Raw genomic sequence first — 20,319 nt, forward strand, 5'->3', positions numbered from 1 at the left:
AGTCATGGGTGTGTTCGTTGGCAGCCAGAGGACCATCCAGATGGGGAAACATCAGCATCATTAAAGGGAAAAGAGGCTTGAGATGTTGGATATATTCAGCCGAGAGGGAATTAAGGGCACTGAGAGAGGACGAGTAGAAGACCTAATGGCAATCACTTATGCCAAACAGCGGGAATACATCAACGCAAAGCCTTCCCCGAGCATTCTGGATGTGGGTAAAGAGTGGCCATTTCTCTTTTCACATAAGTTTTTATTGTCACACTTCACCACTCTCACCAATGTTGAACTATACTCAAGACTGAATGAAGATTTGGACAAAAATGGTAAAATACTCCTGAATTTCTTCAGTAGTCAGATTACAAGGTGGAGGAAGGAAGTAAGAGCTGTTCTGAAGGAAGCCCTAAAGAAGGACAGAGAAGGAACTGATGGCCTAGCATTGAAGCTTGTGATGTTGGCACACTTCAAAGAGCAAGAGGAGTCACCTTTTCTCATTGCTGATGTAAGTTCCTTAATTACTTAAATCTTTTAGTTTTTAATTGTCACATTTATTGCAGCAGAATAATTTTCCCTGATTAGAGTGAAACATTTTACACCCCCCAAATTGTATTGCAGGTTGACAAGCCTCCAATGGCATCTTGTACTTGGGTTCAAGTAAATGCAGGTTTGCGTCTGGCAATCCTGTCTTTAGTAAAAAACTAAAGGTGCCTCAAATATCCTATCGGATACTCAATGAACTTAAAAATATAATTTAAGTGCCTCAAAGCTCTTTCTCCTATAGTAGGGTTACTGGTGGAGCATTGATAATCTTTGCAGTTCTTGCTGGAACTTATGGGATCCTTTAAAGGAGAACTCCGGTCAATTTTAACATTGAGCTCATTTTTTTGTAAATTTGGAGTGCTGTCAATACAGAGAACAACGACAAAAATCGGTGTTGCCTACACCGTGTTATCCTCTTTTTAAAATTTGCACCCTGTTGACTTCAATGGGGCAAGTTTTAAACCTGCTTTTAGCCTCTTAACATCCTTGATGTGTCATTACAAGTGCACAGGTCATGTGAGTGATTCCTTCAGAGTGATCACGGGTGAATCTGACTGCAGTAGATGTGAAAGATATGGATAAAAATGATAATAATTCAGCCAGCGCACATACCTGTATTTATTTCCTGTTTTCGGTCGAAGTCCATAGTAATCGATTGTCGAGTTCACGCTCGTGATCATAGGTAACTAAACCTATGCGTGTGAACTCGACAATCGATTACTATGGACTTCGACCGAAAACAGGATGTAAATACAGGTATGTGTTCCTCTCCTCTTCCTCACCTGTTCCTCTGCTTTTCCTCTCCTCTTTCTCACCTGTTCCTCTGCTCTTCCTCTCCTGTTCCTCTCCTCTTTCTCTCCTGTTCCTCTGCTTTTCCTCTCCTGTTCCTCTCCTCTTCCTCACCTGTTCCTCTGCTTTTCCTCTCCTCTTTCTCACCTGTTCCTCTGCTCTTCCTCTCCTGTTCCTCTCCTCTTTCTCTCCTCTCCTGTTCCTCTCCTCTGCTCTTCCTTCTTGACCACTATTTCAAGGACAATTAGGAAGAAAACAAATAAAAAGCTTTTATGTAGCTCAAATATTACATATTTTTTCCACAAATATGTCTTTTTTTATTTTTTATTATTATTAGTTTAAGTTCGCGCTAAAACTATATTTACCTTTTTTGAAATAATCCATTAAACCTGCTGAGAAACGAGGAGCGTGAACTAAAATGATTAGATCCGCGCGCATGCCCGGGAAACTCATGAATATTCATGCAGGCTCCGCCCTCTGCCTCTACAGATGCACAGCTCACTTTTGCTCCACATTTTACATTGATGAATGGTGCAAAAGGGAGAGCGCACGAAACTTGTCACTTGTAAGCGAAAAACAGTGTTTGAGACTCGTCGCAGCAGATTCAAGCAGTTGTAGTTATGTACTTGTGTTTGTGCTAGAAAAATATACAAGACATTTGTGTGAAGATATTCTACAAGTGTGCAACTCTCATCGGATGAATTCACATACTGATTTGCGGATGAGCAAAACTTCTCCGTGACTTCACATTTTTTGATGCAGGTGTGTGAATGCGTTTTGCACCATATTCACTGCAGCAACTGTAGCAAAAATGTGAGCGTCCGAGTTTCTTAATTTGTGATTTGTAGAATAGGATTTGTGAACCTGCAATGAAGAATTTGAGAAGGTGTAACTGTTGTGTTGTGTTTGTGGAAAAGAAAAAAAAAAGTCTACAAGTTTGCAACTCTTAAAACATTTCTCTCTGTGACTTCAAATTTACTGATATACATGTGTGGCTATTCTCTACAACTACACATTTCACTGTCACAGGCGTTCAGTTGTTTTGCACCAAAAATACCTTCATACAAAACGCACAGAAAGAGTCAAGGGTTTATAGTGCTTTAATGACGTATCAGGAAGGGAAACAGGATTTTTAAAATTATTATTAGTTTATTTGCTTCACTCGGTTAACGCTTCACACTCCTGGCCAGTTGGTGGCGGTAAATGTGCCTTTCAGCTGGTTTGCCAACAGCCATAAAACTCCAAAAGAAGAAGAAGAAGATCGTTTTGAGTTAGTAGTGAGAGTGACCACGGGCAGCAAATCGTAGATATTTCTGAAGTGCATAGTTGTCGTCTGTGTCGTTATCTGTGCATGTGTGCGTTCAGAGACATGTGAGTACCCTGGTGTTAATGTTTACATATGTGTATTTTGGTGTCTTAGGTTTTTTATGAGTGTTGTCTACTCTGGGATACTCAGTTGCAATGCAGTATGTTAGCATAAAGTTCGCTAGCATTATGCTAATGCCTAGTATTACTAGTGTTACACTACTATTGTGTTTATGTGTGTACTCACCTGACATTGTACAGTTATTATCGGAGTGTTTACAATGGTTGTGTAATAGAGAACTATGTTTTGGGGTTGCTGAACTGAGACCCAGCAGTAAAAGGCTGTTCTTTAATTTAATAAGGAGCTAATGTGTGTTATCTGGTATATTATTTGGTTATTTGATATAAGCAGCTAAAGTTACTTGAAGGTAAAGTTGTACTAATTACCATTTATTAGCTTTACTTATTGCATCATGTCAGCACTGTCGTTTACTTGTATGCTGATATTTTTCTTTGTATTGTTTATTGTAGAACCACACATACTGTACACTCAGGAAGACAGATAATCATCTGCTGGCTGTCAATAAATCCATTGAAGAGCATTCCCAGCTAGAAATGTTACGTTCCCAGGACGTTCTCAGAACGTCCCCACTGGTGTCAAGGACGTCGCCTAGTAACGTTCCGGGAACGTTCTGAGACGGTCATGATGTGGAGTTCTTTAAAGGGTCGGAGGACGTTATTTTGCGGACCTTCACGGAACATTCGGGACGTTCTCGGGACGTTTAGGGGACCATGTTTTATTTGGAAATGTAATGTTTCCAGGACGTTCTCAGAACGTCCCCACTGGTGTCAAAGACGTCGCCTAGTAACGTTCCGGGAACGTTCTGAGACGGTCATGATGTGGAGTTCTTTAAAGGGTCGGGGGACGTTATTTTGCGGACCTCCACGGAACATTCGTGACGTTATCGGAACGTTTAGGGGACCATGTTTTATTTGGAAATGTGATGTTCCCAGAACGTTCTCAGAACGTCCCCACTGGTGTCAAAGACCTGTAGGGACCTATAGGGAACCAAACTAGAATACACTTGTTCTTGCAGAACCTTAATCAGGAATAAGCATTCACGTTTAACACATTCAAAGATAAAACACAAAGCAGGGATCCGTCATTTATTTATTTATTTTGTGTGAACAAAAACAGATAAATTATATATTATATACAATTATATATATATATTTATTTATTATTTTAATAATATATATATTTATAATTATAAATTAATATTAATGTGGTCATGCATAGGAAGCATATACACGGGTTTCTTGTATACAAACAATACCGGATGCGCGCGCATCCAGGAGGCAAAAAACCGCTATCTGTTATGCCGAGTTCTGTAATAAAAGAATAAAATAACATTGTAATTAACGTAGATTTCGCATTGTTTGTAATTTTTTGTTGACTCAATAATAAACTGCAATTTCAGAGTTGGATCTGTTTGTTTGTGTTTCATATTAATATAACATTATGTAAAATGTCCAACTGTTTACGAATCAAAATCCGGACATACTGTGATGCATGTATGAATTATCTTAGACTAAGTTAGTAATGTAATAGCCAATGTTAGCAGTGCAGCATCGCCCGAATTTGCTTTTATATAAGTTAACCTTGTTTACGTTACTTTACGACCTGCAACATTTCATGACTGCACACATATAACGTTACTTTACTGTAAATCAAAGATTTGACGATGGATTATGTGCTGTCATGAGCACATACTAGAGTTTAACTGCTCAACCAGTTATGAACTGTGAAAAAAATACGTTTATTTTTTCAAACAGCCATTTAGATCGCAAATTAGACATTTAGTATACCAAGTGTGTTGTATACTACAAGAAAACATTCAAATAAATGCTGTTCTTTTGAATTTTCTATTCATCAAAGAATCCTAAATAAAATATGTCACAAAAATAAGAAGCAGCACAACTGTTTTCAACATTCATAATTATCAGAAATGTTTCTTGAGCGTCAAATCATCATATTAGAATGATTTGTGAAGGATCATGTGACACTAAAGACTGGAGAAATGATGCTGAAAATTCAGCTTTGATAAATTACACGTTTTCTTTTTGAATGCATTTTAAAATGTATGTTCCAATAATATTTCATAATATTCCTGTTTTACAGAGTTTTTGAGCACAAGAGACTGCTTTCAAAAACATAAAAATCTTACCAACCCCAAACTTTTGAACAGTAGTGTATACATGGATTTCGAATAAGATATTTATATATATCAGGCCATACAATTGCTGGCCACTTCTTGTCATCCACAATCCAAAGATCGTCATGTATTGCGTAGGGATCCGGCAAGATCTCACCATTGCTGAGAGTACGTTTTTTTTATATAATCGCCACGTTATATGTGTGCAGTCATGAAATGTTGCAGGTCGTAAAGTAACGTAAACAAGGTTAAATTATATAAAAGCAAAACCGGCTCTATAGATGCTGCACTGCTAACATTGGCTGTTACATTACTAACTTAGTCTAACATGATAATTAGCATTTTGACTTAGCGACAACACCACCACTATGCTACTAGCCTAAACCCTTTACTCTGGTACGAAGACCGCGGGTCTTTTCTGCCTCCTGGTTGCGTGCGCAAGCAGTGATGACGTCGCCGAGAAATCCATGTATAGGCCAGTAGGTTACAGTCCAGCTTTCGTTTGGTTCTGTCTTGACCATCACCCCAAAATGGACTCAGGAGCTGAAATTAGAAGAATACACACCACAAAGGGATATAACTACAGACACTGAATTCAATCTTAAATGCATAAATAATAGTGGTAATAAATCGCGCGTATTCTGTGTATAGTGAGCAGTGGTGCTGAGCACATTCATACAAGAAGTGACGACACCCAACATCACTTAGAGCACCTTTAAAAGTATAACATTTAAAGCCCCTTAAATTAACGAAATGACTTGAAAAAAAGATTTGTTCATTTTGATGAACGAGAACAAACAAGAGAGCCAGTAAAATTATCCGGACTTCCCATCACTAAGACTAAGCTGCACAGGTTGTTGCTGGGATCCTCTTCCACTCCTCCATAATGACATCACAGATTTGCTGGCTGTTAGACACATGGCGCTTCTCCACCTTCTGCTTCTGGAAGCCCCACAGTTGCTCATTAGGGTTCAGATCTGGAGACATACTGGCCACTCCATCACCTACACCTTTATCAAGGCAGTTGTCATCTTGGCGGTGTGTTTGGTGTCGTTATCATGCCGTTAATACCAATACTGTATGTTTGACATTAGTTGAAAGTTTTACTTACAAGTCATAGGGTTCACAGCGCCATAGAGATGTTGATCTGCTCCAACTCTGCTACTGTGCAGGCCATCAGCATGGAAGGATCTAGGAACACAACAAACCGCTTGCCAGGTTTATTTAAAGGCAAGGAAAATAGAAAGAATAAATTAGCATAACAGAATTTATGTTTTTAGGTTTACTTATTCATATTGCTCCAACAGTGTCACTTACGTTTGGATGTCAAAACCTTCTTAAAATAAATTAAACAAATAAAATAAATAAGAAAACAGATGCATGGTGATATAACGTTAGGTGAAAAACATTGTGAGAAAATGGATTTAAAGTTATTTAATGGGCTTCCTCAGTTTACCTGTGTCTTTCTCTGGCAGCAGCTTTCTTCAGCAATGTTGCAATAGTAGAGCTTCCCCTCTGTTGTTATTTTGTTGCTGCTGAAATCACAGATCATTTGTTTATCAATATTTGTTTACCATTGAACTAGTTTCAGCCGATTTTAGCGCTCCATGTAAGTGACGTCACCGATTAACAGCACATATGTTTCTGTTAAATAATACATACGTTTATGTTAAATAAATGAGCTCACTTCCAAGCAAAACCCTTAACAAAACTATTAAAAACATCTAATCTACATATAAGATGTGATTAAAACCCCAAACTTTCATAAACAAAAGCTCAAGCTAGTTAGCCTACGTTACCTTTTCTGAAAACGGTTGAGATGCTAACGGATTTTTTTTCGAAGACAATAAAGCATTTCTATAAGTAAAAATTCAACAGAAGCGTGTCAATTACAAATAAGATAAATGTCAAGCACACTTGTGTGTATTATTCGTGTGATTTAAGAAACTAAACTCACCTGAAAGCAATAAAAACACCACGAGAGAGGGTTTAGCTGCTCGTCAGTTGCAGTGGTGGCCCGCCGTTTCCATGGCGACTCTATGCCCTCCAGTGTTTGAAAAAGCGTCTCGGACGTTCACGAGCACGCGCATTAAAACACGTCAAAGTCACGCAGCATTTACAAACATAAACATCTAGAATTAGAACATTACATAAATACAATTCGTATAAAAAAAATTATTAAAAAAATATATATTATTATTTTAAAAAAATATATATATTTAATTGGAAGAGTAATAACAACATAAATTGATTTTGCACTAAATCCTAATTGTAATCGTATTGCCCATATAAAAGAGTTGTTTTTAATTTTCTATTCTGATACTGCCTCGTTCAAACTCCTTTTTTGGTTCTGTTAACGTCCCGAATGTCCTCTTTGTAACGTTGTTGTGTGACCATATACTAACCAATATCGAACGTCCCCCTAAAGCAATAAAGGGAACGTTATTATATGACCAACAGAGGACCATGCGAGAACGTTCTGTTAACGTCCCGAATGTCCTCTTTGTAACGTTGTTGTGTGACCATATAATAACCAATATCGAACGTCCCCCTAAAGTAATAACGGGAACGTTATTATATGACCAACTGAGAACCGTATGGGAACGTTCTGTTAACGTCCCGAATATACTCTTTGTAACGTTGTTGTGTGACCATATAATAACCAATATGGAACGTTCCCCTAAAGTCACATTGGGAACGTTATTATATGACCAACAGAGGACCATGCGAGAACGTTCTGTTAACGTCCCGAATGTCCTCTTTGTAACGTTTGTTATGTGACCATAAAATACCCCAAATAGAACGTCCCCCTAAAGTCATATAAGGAACCTTGAACTGCAGCACTTTCATAACCAAAAGAGGACGTTCTATGAACGTCCCTAATGTTCTGTAAAGGTTCGGAACTTTCGTTACCTTTAGACAACTTTTAGGGAACGTTCCACAAGGTCGCGAGAACGTCCCCTCCTACGTGGGTTAGAGCATTGGATTGCATTCTTACCGATGCACCACAGTGGTCACCTATTCTCAACTAGCTACAGTTATAGTCCTAGCTATCAAGTCACCATTACAGACATAAGTGGTTGGGTTTTTCCTAATTTTTTTAATTAAGTTCAATTTCCAAAAGATGATTTTTTAGTCCTCTTTTTAGTCAACTTTAGCATGGGTGTCTAAACTTATGCATAGCACTGTAAGTGGTTGTTTCACCAGTGTTTGATTAAAATGATTTAAAAATCAAAATGTTATTAAGCTGTAATTTTAATAGATATAGAATATTAAACTAATTTTAAATGCATAGCAATGCATTTTATTAAAGGAAAAGATACTAAATGTTTTACATTGAGCCTATAATGATGAGCCACGTGAGACATTAAATCAATACTAATAATTATGTATAGCGTTTTACTCTGGGAACAATAGTGCTTTGTGGTGATCTTTATCATTTTCATAAAATGTTATTATTTTAATGACTACTTTGAGAAAACCACTTTTATGATCCCAGACTAAGGTTACAATTAAAATTTCTGGATTGTTTTGAAAGAGTAATATAAAGTGAAGTGTTTATTTCAAAGTGAATTAATTTTTTTTTCAGATTACATGATTTGTCAGTGTATTTTACAGTTCTTTAAAGTAGGTAATGCAGAATTGTTGTTCATATTTTACTCTCTTAGTGTCCATGTTGTAACTCTGTGTCAGTGTTGCGAGAGGCAACACTCTTGAAAGTGTCGAACTAACACTTTGAGGTTTGTTCCCATATTTACACTTTTAAAGTGTTGAAATTAAGTATATTGGTGTTGATTTCCGGATTTCAAATTTACTGTGTAGTGATTAATGTAGTTATTATAAGATCAAACTATATTTAGATTGATCTGGACATTATGCTGCTGTAATTATTTATCTGTAGTGGTTGATGAAGATGAGTGTCATTGTTTTGTGTTATTGATGTTTTATCCATGTCATACTGTGAGAAATAACAGTATTGTCTTTCAATGGAGCAGTTTAACAGACTTTTATCATGTATCCTGACTCAAATAATGTGTTTCTAACAGCAAACACTCAGAATAAAGTGAGATGATCTGCTGATGATCCTGAATGGCTTGTTGAATGAGTGTTGATAGTCTGAGGCTCATCAAGATCTGCTGAAAACACTCTTTATTTCATGACAATAGTTCCTGTTTTCACCTCATTTATTATGCTGATGTCTTCAGATCTCCTGTAAATTGACACTTAAAGCTCATTTCATTGGTGTCAGCAGACTGAGGGTATTTGTTGGCTACTATCCATCCATCTTCTTCCACTTATCCGGGGCCAGCAGTCTAAGCAGAGATGCCCAGACCTCCCAGCCGGGAGACATAGACCGTCCAGCATGTCCTAGGTCTTCCCCAGGGTCTCCTCCCAGTGGGACGTGCCCGGAACACCTTCCCGGGAAGGTGTCCAGGAGGCATCCGGAACAGATGCCTGAGCCACCTCAGCTGACCCCTCTCGATGTGAAGGAGGCTCTACTCTGAGCTCCTCCAGAGTGACCGAACTTCTCACCCTATCTCTAAGGGATCGCCCAGTAGGGCTGGACCCGAATATTTGTTCGGTGGGTTGGTATTCGATTTGAAAATTTGACATTTGAAATTTTATTTTTTATTTTATTTATTTTTTTTGCACACCTGGGATCCCCCGCGAAACGGTTCTCATTCACGCTTGAGTCAGTGTTGTTTTCGTCAATGATGACGATAACGAAATGAGTTCGTTGACGCACCTTTTTTTTATGACGATAACGCGCCGATGACTAGCTAAAAATGGCTCTAAGGTGACTAAAACAAGACGAGACTTTTTCGAGTTTTCGTTGACGAGACGGAACGAAAATTATTACAAGTCTGATGGTTGCCAACCGTTCCATATAATATGTAATCATCCTGTATTTGAGAATCAATTCAGTGCAAATCCATGACAGACACATAGCTTCTAATATGTCAGACTATGAACGAAGACATTTGTAGTCTTTGAGAAAAAAACCCGACTGTGCGGTAGATACTAATTTCTCCCCCTGTTTGTCTGATCAGCGTAGCGTTTTTAACATCTTGGAACATCATCAGATAATGCCCTTTTAATTGGTCGTTTCAGTCATTGTGAGTCACGTATCGCAGCAACGATGACGACAAGTGACAACAGCGGGAAATGTAAAAATGACTACCTCCGAGCAGCCGGCGAAAAAGAAAAGAGCACAGAAATGTAAAATTTAATGGGATTAAAATACCCGTGGCTAGAATTCGTGAGGGACAATGAATACAAGGCCAATTGTACCATATGCCGTCGCGTTTTTTTCATTTGTCACGGCGGAGTGTGTGATATTAAGCAGCACACATCAGGAGATAATCTATTAATTCTATTGAATAAATTCGCACAGAAGGCTACAGAAAACTGTTGTTTATTTTTCTTCAAATGCTGTCTAAGCCAGTGAGTTTTGAATGTTACATGTTGTATTTGTTTAAGTTAAAAATAAAACGTATTATAAACTAAACAAACCCATGGTTCATTGTTGGCAAAATGATCATGATAGCCTTTATATTTCACATCTATGTGGTTCAGTCTTGTATATTGATTAGGCCTACTTTGCTATTCTATGTCAAACCTAAGCCCATTTCCAATACTTTTTAACCTAAATTTGTTAAAGACTACTTTTTTTAATTTTTTTACTAAAACTTGACTAAAACTTTTTTGCGTTTTCGTCGACTAAAACCTTTTTGTGTTTTCGTCGACTAACATTTGACTAAAACTATCAAGTTTATAAGTGACTAAAATGTGACTAAAACTAAAAAGCATTTTTGTCCAAAAGACTAAGACTAAAACTAAAAGGGCTGCCAAAAACAACACTGGCTTGAATAAGGCCGGCGACACACTGGCTGCGTGGCATGTCCGTTTTCATTTTGGCTCCCATGTTAACAGGTTGGAGTTTGCATACTGCCTGCGTGAGACGCGCGTCTCAGGCTCGGCTCGAGCCACACTTTTCCGACTGAGGACCATGGCCTCAGATTTGGAGGTGCTGATTCTCATCCCAGCCGCTTCACACTCGGCTGCAAACCGTCCCAGTGCATGCTGAAGGTCCTGGTCTGATGGGGCCAGCACGACAACATCATCCGCAAAGAGCAGAGACGAAATCGTGTTGTCCCCAAACCTGACACCCTCTGGCCCCTGGCTGCGCCTAGAAATTCTGTCCATAAAAATTATGAACAGAACCGGTGACAAAGGGCAGCCCTGCCGGAGTCCAACATGCACAGGGAACAAGTCTGACTTACTGCCGGCAATGCGAACCAAGCTCCTGCTCCGGTCGTACAGGGACCGGACAGTCCTTAGCAAAGAACCCCGGACCCTATACTCCCGGAGCACCCTTCACAGGATGCCACAAGGGACACAGTCGAATGCCTTCTCCAAATCCACAAAGCACATGTGAATTGGTTGGGCAAACTCCCATGAACCCTCCAGCACCCTGTAGAGGGTATAGAGCTGGTCCAGTGTTCCATGACCGGGACGAAAACCGCACTGTTCCTCCTGAATACGAGGTTCTACTATCGACCATATTCTCCTCTCCAGTACCCTGGCATAGACTTTCCCAGGGAGGCTGAGAAGTGTGATACCCCTGTAGTTGGAGCACACCCTCCGGTCCCCTTTTTTAAAAAGAGGGACCACCACCCCGGTCTGCCAGTCCAAAGGCACTTTGTCCCCAACTGCCACACGATGCTGTGTGTGTCCTCTGTGTGTCAGCCAAGACAGCCCCACAACATCCAGAGACTTGAGGTACTCAGGGCAGATCTCATCCACCCCCGGTGCCTTGCCACCGAGGAGTTTCTTGACTACCTCGGTGACTTCAGCCCAGGTGATGGACGAGTCCACCTCTGAGCCCTCAGCTTCTGCTTCCTCACTGGAAGATGTGACGGGATTGAGGAGATCCTCGAAGTATTCCTTCCACCGTCCAATGACATCCCCAGTTGAGGTCAACAGCTCCCCACCTCTACTGTAAACAGTGTTGGTAGGGCACTGCTTCCCCCTCCTGAGGCGCCGGACGGTTTGCCAGAATTCCTTCGAGGCCAGCCGATAGTCCATCTCCATGGCCTCACCGAATTCCTCCCAGGCGCTGAGTTTTTGCCTCCACAACCACCCGGGCTGCAGTCCGCTTGGCCTGTCGGTACCCGTCAGCTGCCTCAGGAGTCCCGCAAGCCAACCAGCAACCCTCTCATTCACCGGGGTGAACTCCAACACGTGGTGGCTGAGCTGGGGGGCTATAAGCAAACCCACACCAGCCTGCTGCCTCTCATCATGGGCAACTCCAGAGTGGTGAAGAGTCCATCCTCTCTCATCAAGGAGTGTGGTTCCAGAGCCCATGCCGTGCGTAGAGGTGATACCACTTTCACATGCGTATGAATGGAAGTCAGTACAAGGAAAAGTCTAGTGTGAACGGCCATTAATAATTCAAAACGTTTTTAGTAAAATAAATATCAATATCAAGGTTGGTGTCAAAATATGGCAGTATTGTAACAATGGGATTCGTGCCTGGATTTAGATTCGATAATATTTTAGAAAATAATAATTGTAAGATAAATTTACCTCATTCATGGTAAGTTTCAAGGACATATAAGCAATTTATAAAAATTCATTCTGCAAATGATCATAATATTTTAGAAGTGGCATTTGTTTGTTGCATAGAAGTGTCATTTAGTATATAAAACTCAGTAACAATATATTTTAGATTTTGGGCAGATGCTCCTCCCACACCAATTGCATCATCAATGAAGCTCCTCCCACAGCAGCACATTATCGTTGAAGCTCCTCCCACAGCAGCCACATCATTGGTGAAGCTCCTCCCACATCAGTCACATGGTCAGTGAAGCTCCTCCCTCATAAATTCTCCAATAAATGCTGTAAATTCCCATCAGCTACAAGTGAAGACGCGCATCAGAGCTTCAGGAAGAGCTGAAATCTGCAAAGACTGAGTTTATTAAAGAGGACAGTGAGAACATGAGTGATCCAGAACCCTGCAGAATGAAACACACTGAAGATCCTGAAGAACAAAGAGGTTGGTGTTTATTCTTCATTCATTCATGATGCTGAAGAACATTCATGTTAGAAACATTCAAGCACTTCATCACTTTTAGATAAACAGTTAAACTATGAAATGGTACAGAATGTTCTGGGGTTTTTCTTCAACAAATGTTCAGTAAAGGGAGGTTTGAGAAATTGTTATATTGATTGTCAACATCAGATCAAGTTAATACTAATTTAACTGTTTTATTTTACATACGTTCCCAATTTGCAACAACGTTACCAAAATTTTAGAAGATTCTTCTTACAGTAACGTTGATAACAGCGTTGATGAATCAGCACTGAGTGTGTCAGATAAATTTACCTCATTCATGAAAAGTTTCAAGGACAAATAATCAATTTATAAAAAGGCATCAAATTATCATAATATTTTATAACAGTTGTCTAGTTTCTACCATTACATCAGGGCTCACTTTCATGTCCTTTCACTTTATATTTCTCTCAATGAATTATTTTGATGTACTGAAAATTTTATTTAATACATTTTTCTTTCATTTCAGACCTGATGGAAGAGAGCGAGAAGAGTGAAGAACTGAGTGAAGTGGAGGAGGAGAGTGAAGAAATGAGTGAAGTGGAGGAGGAGAGTGAAGAACTGAGTGAAGTGGAGGAGGAGAGTGAAGAACTGAGTGAAGTGGAGGAGGAGAGTGAAGAACTGAGTGAAGTGGAGGAGGAGAGTGAAGAACTGAGTGAAGTGGAGGAGGAACATCATGTCAAACCTGGAGGAAAACCTTTGAGTCGCTCAAAGAATAAAAAGACATTTTTAAAGAAAAGAGGAGCCAAGAAATTCTGCACTCAGTGTGGAAATAGTTTCACATGCAAAGATGGTCTTGAGCGTCACATGAGAGTTCATACAGGAGAGAAGCCGTTCCCATGTGATCAGTGTGAAAAGAGATTCTCATGTAAACTAACTCTTGCGCATCACATGAGGATCCACACTGGAGAGAAGCCGTTCTCATGTGATCAATGCGGCAAAACATTTACCTGGGCATCAAACCTAAAGGAACACCTGAGAGTTCATACGAAGGAGAAGCCACATTCATGTTCTGTGTGTGGAAAGAGATTTTCACTTCTGCAAACTTTACATAGACATGAGAAAATTCATACTGGTGTGAGAGAGTACATGTGCTTTGAGTGTGAGAAGACTTTTATTACAGCGGACAAGTTAAAACGGCACGAGAGTATTCACACTGGAGAAAAACCTTACAAGTGTTCACACTGTGACAAGAGATTCACTCGATCAGAAAATCTGAAAAAACACGAGATGATCCACACTGGAGAGAAGCCGCACACATGTGATCAGTGTGGAGAGAGTTTTGCTTTTAAAAGTCACCTGAAGCGACACATGAAGATCCACACTGGAGAGAAGTCGTTTAAGTGTGATAAATGTGGGAAAGATTTCAGTCAATCTTCATACCTTAAAAGACACATGATGATCCACACCGGAGAGAAGCCGTTCTCATGTGATCAGTGTGAAAAGAGATTCTCATGTAAACTAAATCTTGCGCATCACATGAGGATCCACACCGGAGAGAAGCCGTTCTCATGTGATCAATGCGGCAAAACATTTACCTGGGCATCAAACCTGAAGACACACCTGACAGTTCATTCGAAGGAGAAGCCGCATTCATGTTCTGTGTGTGGAAAGAGTTTTTCACTGCTGCAAACTTTACATACACATGAGAAAGTTCACACTGGTGTGAGAGAGTACATGTGCTTTGAGTGTGAGAAGACTTTTACTACAGCTGGACATTTAAAACGGCACCAGAGAATTCACACTGGAGAAAAACCTTACAAGTGTTCACACTGTGACACGAGATTCAGTTACTCATCATCTCTGAAAAAACATGAGAGGATCCACAGCAGAGAGAAGCCGCACACGTGTGATCAGTGTGGAAAGAGTTTCTCTTTTAAAACTCACCTGAAGCTACACATGAAGATCCATGCAGTGGAGAAACCACATCAACACAGTCTGAGATCACAGTAAGTAGTTTATTTTCATGTTCTGAGCAACAAAGTCTCCTCTGTGTAAGTTAGACACACATCACTCTATAGCCAAATCTCTCCTCTCCACCTATAGCCGCTGTGTGGTGAGCACAGGACACTTTGTTGATTGATTGATATTGAGCGTCAGCGTCAGTTCTGGCAGGCCAGGTAGTCAAGATGCTGCTAATGCTGTTTGCTAACAACACTGTCCCGTCAGATGATCTGCTCCAGCTGAGCTGTATTAGCTCGTTAACTCCCCTAGCTGCTCAATGGCCAAAGCTCAAACAAGGCGCCCTATTTAAAGCATATTCAGTTTGCTCATACATGCTTGCTGCTCGCTTCTGCTGCCCGCCACCTCCCCAGCTCCTCCTTATGCTAACGTGGCATTTGCTTATGTCATGTTGCCTGCTCTGTTAACAGGGGGATATTTTAGCTCTCACAGTCCTAAACTGTGTGAGCGTCCCCTAATGCTGCTGCTGCTGTCCTCTGACTCTCTGCTATTTCATGGTGCTCATGAAAGGTCAGAGGACTCCCTGAACAGAGCCATACCGCCAAATTTCAATTCAGGAACATCAACCTGTTTGCAATCTATTCAATATAATTCTTAAATATTTTTATTGTCTGTGTTCTTGACTTAATGGACCTGACAGAAATCTATTAACTCGTGTTCAACCAGCAGGAATCTGTAATTTGTCAATTCAGATAAAAAAATTCGCTCTCTGACAGTAGGTGGCGCTCATGTGAAAGCAGAAATAAAGCACTATACAGGGCTCTAGACTGTGAGTAAATGTAAATTCATTATAATCCATTTTAAAGCTTGGATGAGCCAGGACATTTTTTTTAATATAACTCAGTTTGTATTTGACTAAAAGAAGAATATCATATACACCTAGGATGACTTGAGAGTGAGTAAATCATGGGCACTGACTTGGAAACTGTTGTGGCAAATTCAAAGTTCTTTTTGGTTCAGGTCTTAAATAAGTTTCTCAGAGTCGAGGTTCCAGGTCAGAAGAATGAACTTTATTGTACAAACAATAAACGAGAAGCCAGCTGGTCATTCTGAAGTTATAATACCCAGCACTCATTTTTTATACCTTTTTCATATCATCAAGTCTCCAATGGGTACCCTCAAATCTATCTCTTCCCCTCTGTCACGCCTGGTGACCCTGGCACAATTAGACATGTCTTCTCTATTGGTCAAACCTCACATAATGGTGCTTTGTTTCATACAGTATTTTGACACTTTGGATTTGCATACTGGTTATTTTCAATTCTCTCATTGTGAAACATTGTGCCATGAACGAAGTTTTAAGTTATAAGGCTTTTAAGTCCACAAATCACAAATATTCCCTATGGATTTAATGTAGTAAAGCTAACTGTAACCATGGTATTGTGGCAGAAATAGTCAAAAGTTTTTACATTGTTCATTTCAGGGTTTATACACCCTTTTCAGACGAGACCACTTTGGCAAGTTTACTTGAGTTTATTGAACTCGAATATGAGCTATGAGCAAGAATATGCTTGATACTTATAGTGGTGAGGGTGGGGGGGTTGTGAGTAGTTTAAGCATGTTTCCCAGGCGGAAGTGCCGCGTATATATATCCTTCCGGTCTAATAGGAGAACGGTAGTGGTTGGAGCAAATTGACAGCTGACAGCAGCCTATGCCTACGTGGCCTGTCTGAACTAACGCTGTGCTTGATTTGATTGTAAAATCCAAGCACTGATCAAGGACTTTTAAGTCCTTCACACTTTTTCCAGCTCTTCAATTTTTTTTTATATTATCCAGTTTTAATGTTATTTTTAATGTGATGACCAAAACCATGATTTGTTCATCCTTCAAAGATTGTCCCAAATTTTGTAAAACTAAAAGTTTTAAAGTGTAGGAAAACAGTAGACCGAAGATTTAAAACAGTTTTAAAAGATTTATGTGTTATACTGAAGAGTAAAAAGAATGGAATATGCTGGAATATATGTATGTATTTTCAGAAAAGTAAACAAAACAACAAATACATCATCGCAATTACCAAGTCCATCTCATCTCTGTTTATATGACACATTAGTTACAGTTTCTGTTTTCATAGACGTTAAATGTATTAATGTAGAATAAACCAATGTATATTTTAGTCAGAATTATTGCTCTTCATCAACTTGAGGTCCTGGAGCTCGTTCTGTAAAGTTGAACAGAGACTCACTCGCTCTCGGGACAAGCATTTAAGGAAAATGGAAATACACACATGACTTTCTAACATTTACTGATAAAGATATAACCATTAAATATAAGAATGTGCCTCAAAAGTCATCGAAATTACAATCATTTATTTCAATCTCTGCATTTAATAAACTACTAGTGAGTGTTTTTATCACAGATTGTAAATGTTTTAAATGAATGTGTATGATGTGTATGTTTTGTAATGTATGTTTGAATGTCTTTCAGGAGATTTTAACTCTCCTGTCAAGCTGTTGGTGAAAATAAGAGCTTGTTCTTCAGTGATTTTCCTGGTTAAATAAAGGTTAATAAAGCCCCTTTCACACAGAGATTCCGGAAAATACATGGATAAAGTGGCCCGGGATTTGACCCGGGTTCGTTTGATTTTGGTTCATTCACACTGCCAGTGATTTTCCGGAATCAGAGAGTGCGTTCACACACAACCCGTAAAAATCCCGTAAAGACACGTAGGGATGCACGATATTGGATTTTGGCCGATATTCGATATGCCGATATTTTCAAACTAATTTTGTCTGATGCCGATACCGATATATATATATATATATATATATATACTAGGGCTGTCAAAGTTAGCGCGTTAATAACGCGTTAACGCAAAATCATATTAACGGCACTAATTGTTTTAACGCGCGATTAACGCAGCGTGTATTTTCGGTTTGACCCGTGGCCCAACCCCTAGTTGGAGAAATGGAGATACACAGTGTTGCCAACTTAGCGGCAATGCAGACCCCTTTAGTGATTTTTTTTTTCCCTTCAACAAAGCGCCCAAACCTTATTTAGTTTCTGAGAATCTACCGGTACTGCCGGTACTACTCTCTCAGCACGCGCGCGCCTCCCTCTCTCTCTTTCTCTCTCGCTCTCTCTCTCTGCGTCTCGCGCGGAGGAGCAGCGCTTTAATTCAGTTAAACACAGATGTTGCTTCTCTAATTTTACAAGTATATCCGAAATCAGAGCACGGATATTGTCTTTATCTTATGTGTATTTGATTTCACCAGACGACGGCTCGATTATCAGAATTTTTGTGCAGATTAACTTAACATCTTGGAAGGTAGAGCTGGTTATGTCTTAATGCGTATAGCGTTCCAGTCACCATTTCAAATTCATTCCGTTGTTTGACAACAGAAACAGTAAAATATACCAATGAAAACAGTTTTATTGAGAATTTAGCTTCATCAAAATGGGCACAGAGAGAGACAAACTACAATGTAATAATAAATCCTAAATGTACATTTAGCATTTTCAGAAGAGCTGCCCTGTCATGCAAAATCTAAACATGTTTGTGTTAGTAAATTGCTCAGTGCAAAGAAAGAGAAGTAATGGGAACCTGGTATTTCTTTGTTCTTTCTACATGCATCTAATAGACATGAACAAGTTCTTTGAAAAACATCTATGACCTTTGAAACATGTCTCGTCTTCATGCTCTATATTGACTATGGTTTCAATAATAAACATACATTTGCATAAATCATCCATATTTATCCATGCCCATGTTGATTTAGAATATTACAAACTTGAAAAGTATTAATTTAAGGTACATTTAGAACAAATAAAAAAAAGTGTGATTAAAGGTGCTCTAAGTGATGTTGGGTGATGTCACTTCTTGTTGACGTTCGAAGTATTGTCAAACAAAACAGAGGCTAGCTAGACACTCCCTCCTCCTCATCCGCGCACTAACCCCCCAAACCCCACCCCCAAATCATTCTTGTCAGTTATTGGCTGGAACAGTTTGTTATGTTTTCGTGGTGCGGGTTAGCCCAGTTTGCTTTTGTTGCTGTTTGTGGAGCCTGTGGTGTCTAGAGAGACCGTGTTTTTTTACAGTGTGTTCAGGGGACAGGCAGCTAGCGGATAGTGAGGAAATGTTTGCTGTATGTGACAAAAAATATTTTGGCCTAAAAAACGCATGACATCACTTAGAGCATTGGTTCCCAACAGGGGGGTCGCGGCCCCCTCAGCGAGCTCTGTGGGGGGTCGCGTCATATTTTGAAAAGTTTTGAGCAATTTGCATTAAATAAAAGTCCTTAACTTTTTTCTGTTCAAAATTTATATAATGAGCGAGTTCATTATGAATCCATTTTCCAAACCGTGTTTTTGTCTTATCCTGAATCACAATGGTACACCTATAATAAGTGATTACATTGGGACTATTTTACCCTGGTTCGGATCGCTGCCGCTGCGGAGTAGCCCAGTAACTGCGTGACTCGTCATAGACGCACACAGAGAGAGAAGTAGTTCCGGCTACAATGTTCTTCCGAAAGACGCATTATTCTGTTAATAAACGCAAGTTTATTATCGCTCGCTATAGCGCCAAAAGCCTCAAAAGTAAAGCCTCACATTGATAAAGCCTCACAAATAACATGCAAGTATTGAGGCCCCAGACAGAAGTCATTTAGTAGCCTAATAGCCTATATTCATTCTTTTTTTACCTACACACAAGTGTGAATACTGATATTTTTGTTATTGCATTTAAAAAAGGGCAAATTTATAGGCTACTCCTAGGCTTACATTTTTAAATTACAAAGGGCCTACTGATGTTTTTGTTATTGTATTTTCAATATTATAGGCTATTATTTGTGCATAAACATATCTGTTTATAGTAAACATGCCGTTTGTTTGAAAACATCATATTTTGTACAAGAGCGAAAATATCATTAAATGTGAAGGGGGGCCCTAAAATATTTTCTTGGGAAAAAGGGGGTCTCAGACAAAAAAAGGTTGGGAACCACTGACTTAGAGCACCTTTAAATGTGATTAATCGCGAGTTAACTCTGCAATCATGCGATTAATCGCGATTAAAATTTTTAATCGATTGACAGCCCTAATATATACACATTTTTCGCCTGATATATTTACACTTTAATTTTACTGAAGAGAAATCCAAGTCTCTCTCCTGTTCTGATTCTACCATAAATGTATCATTTTACAAATGTAGACAGTTATTCACCCCTGAAAAACAGGTAAATTATTTCACTTGAATAATAAATGATATGCCAGTGCCACATTTTATTTTTAAGTTTAGACTTCGAAACTTCAGTCCTTAAGAGTAAAATAAATACAAATACATTTTCACAGATTTTTTTTTACATCTTTTCCTACTGGAACAGGTCTACCAAATGATCCCCCAACATAGGCATTGTACTGAAACTTACAGAAAAAACTTCAAGTGCACAAAACAAGCA

The 20,319-nt window shown here is 39.3% G+C and overlaps 3 protein-coding genes across 4 annotated transcripts in view; all 3 read left to right on the forward strand.

Moving 5' to 3' along the window:
- Positions 1-20,319, forward strand: part of LOC309499501 (uncharacterized protein) — a 38,849-nt gene that overhangs the window by 14,562 nt on the left and 3,968 nt on the right. The window lies entirely within an intron of this gene.
- The window catches only part of LOC309509052 (uncharacterized protein), a gene marked incomplete at its 3' end in the record, with an annotated part of 274,663 nt that continues 255,896 nt past the window's right edge, over positions 1,553-20,319 (forward strand). Inside the window, exon 1 of the mRNA XM_082183567.1 lies at positions 1,553-3,001. The remainder of the gene's footprint in view (positions 3,002-20,319) is intronic.
- On the forward strand, positions 11,213-19,055 carry LOC309499928 (uncharacterized protein). Its single transcript, XM_082171476.1, has 3 exons — positions 11,213-12,906; positions 13,433-14,912; positions 17,351-19,055. Exons 1-3 carry the CDS (start codon positions 12,849-12,851, stop codon positions 17,358-17,360), a joined length of 1,548 nt encoding a protein of 515 aa, XP_082027602.1. The 5' UTR covers positions 11,213-12,848; the 3' UTR covers positions 17,361-19,055.

This window comes from Leuciscus leuciscus (assembly GCF_965113295.1).
Source record: "Leuciscus leuciscus genome assembly, chromosome: 1".
Taxonomy (NCBI): domain Eukaryota; kingdom Metazoa; phylum Chordata; class Actinopteri; order Cypriniformes; family Leuciscidae; genus Leuciscus; species Leuciscus leuciscus.

What these genes read in the sequence shown, in the direction of transcription:
- LOC309499928 (XM_082171476.1), top strand. Translation starts at nt 12,849, where the DNA reads ATGAGTGATCCAGAACCCTGCAGAATGAAACACACTGAAGATCCTGAA. An exon ending in AGATCCTGAAGAACAAAGAG is followed by an intron (nt 12,907 to 13,432) that starts GTTGGTGTTTAT and finishes CTTTCATTTCAG; the next exon opens with ACCTGATGGAAGAGAGCGAG.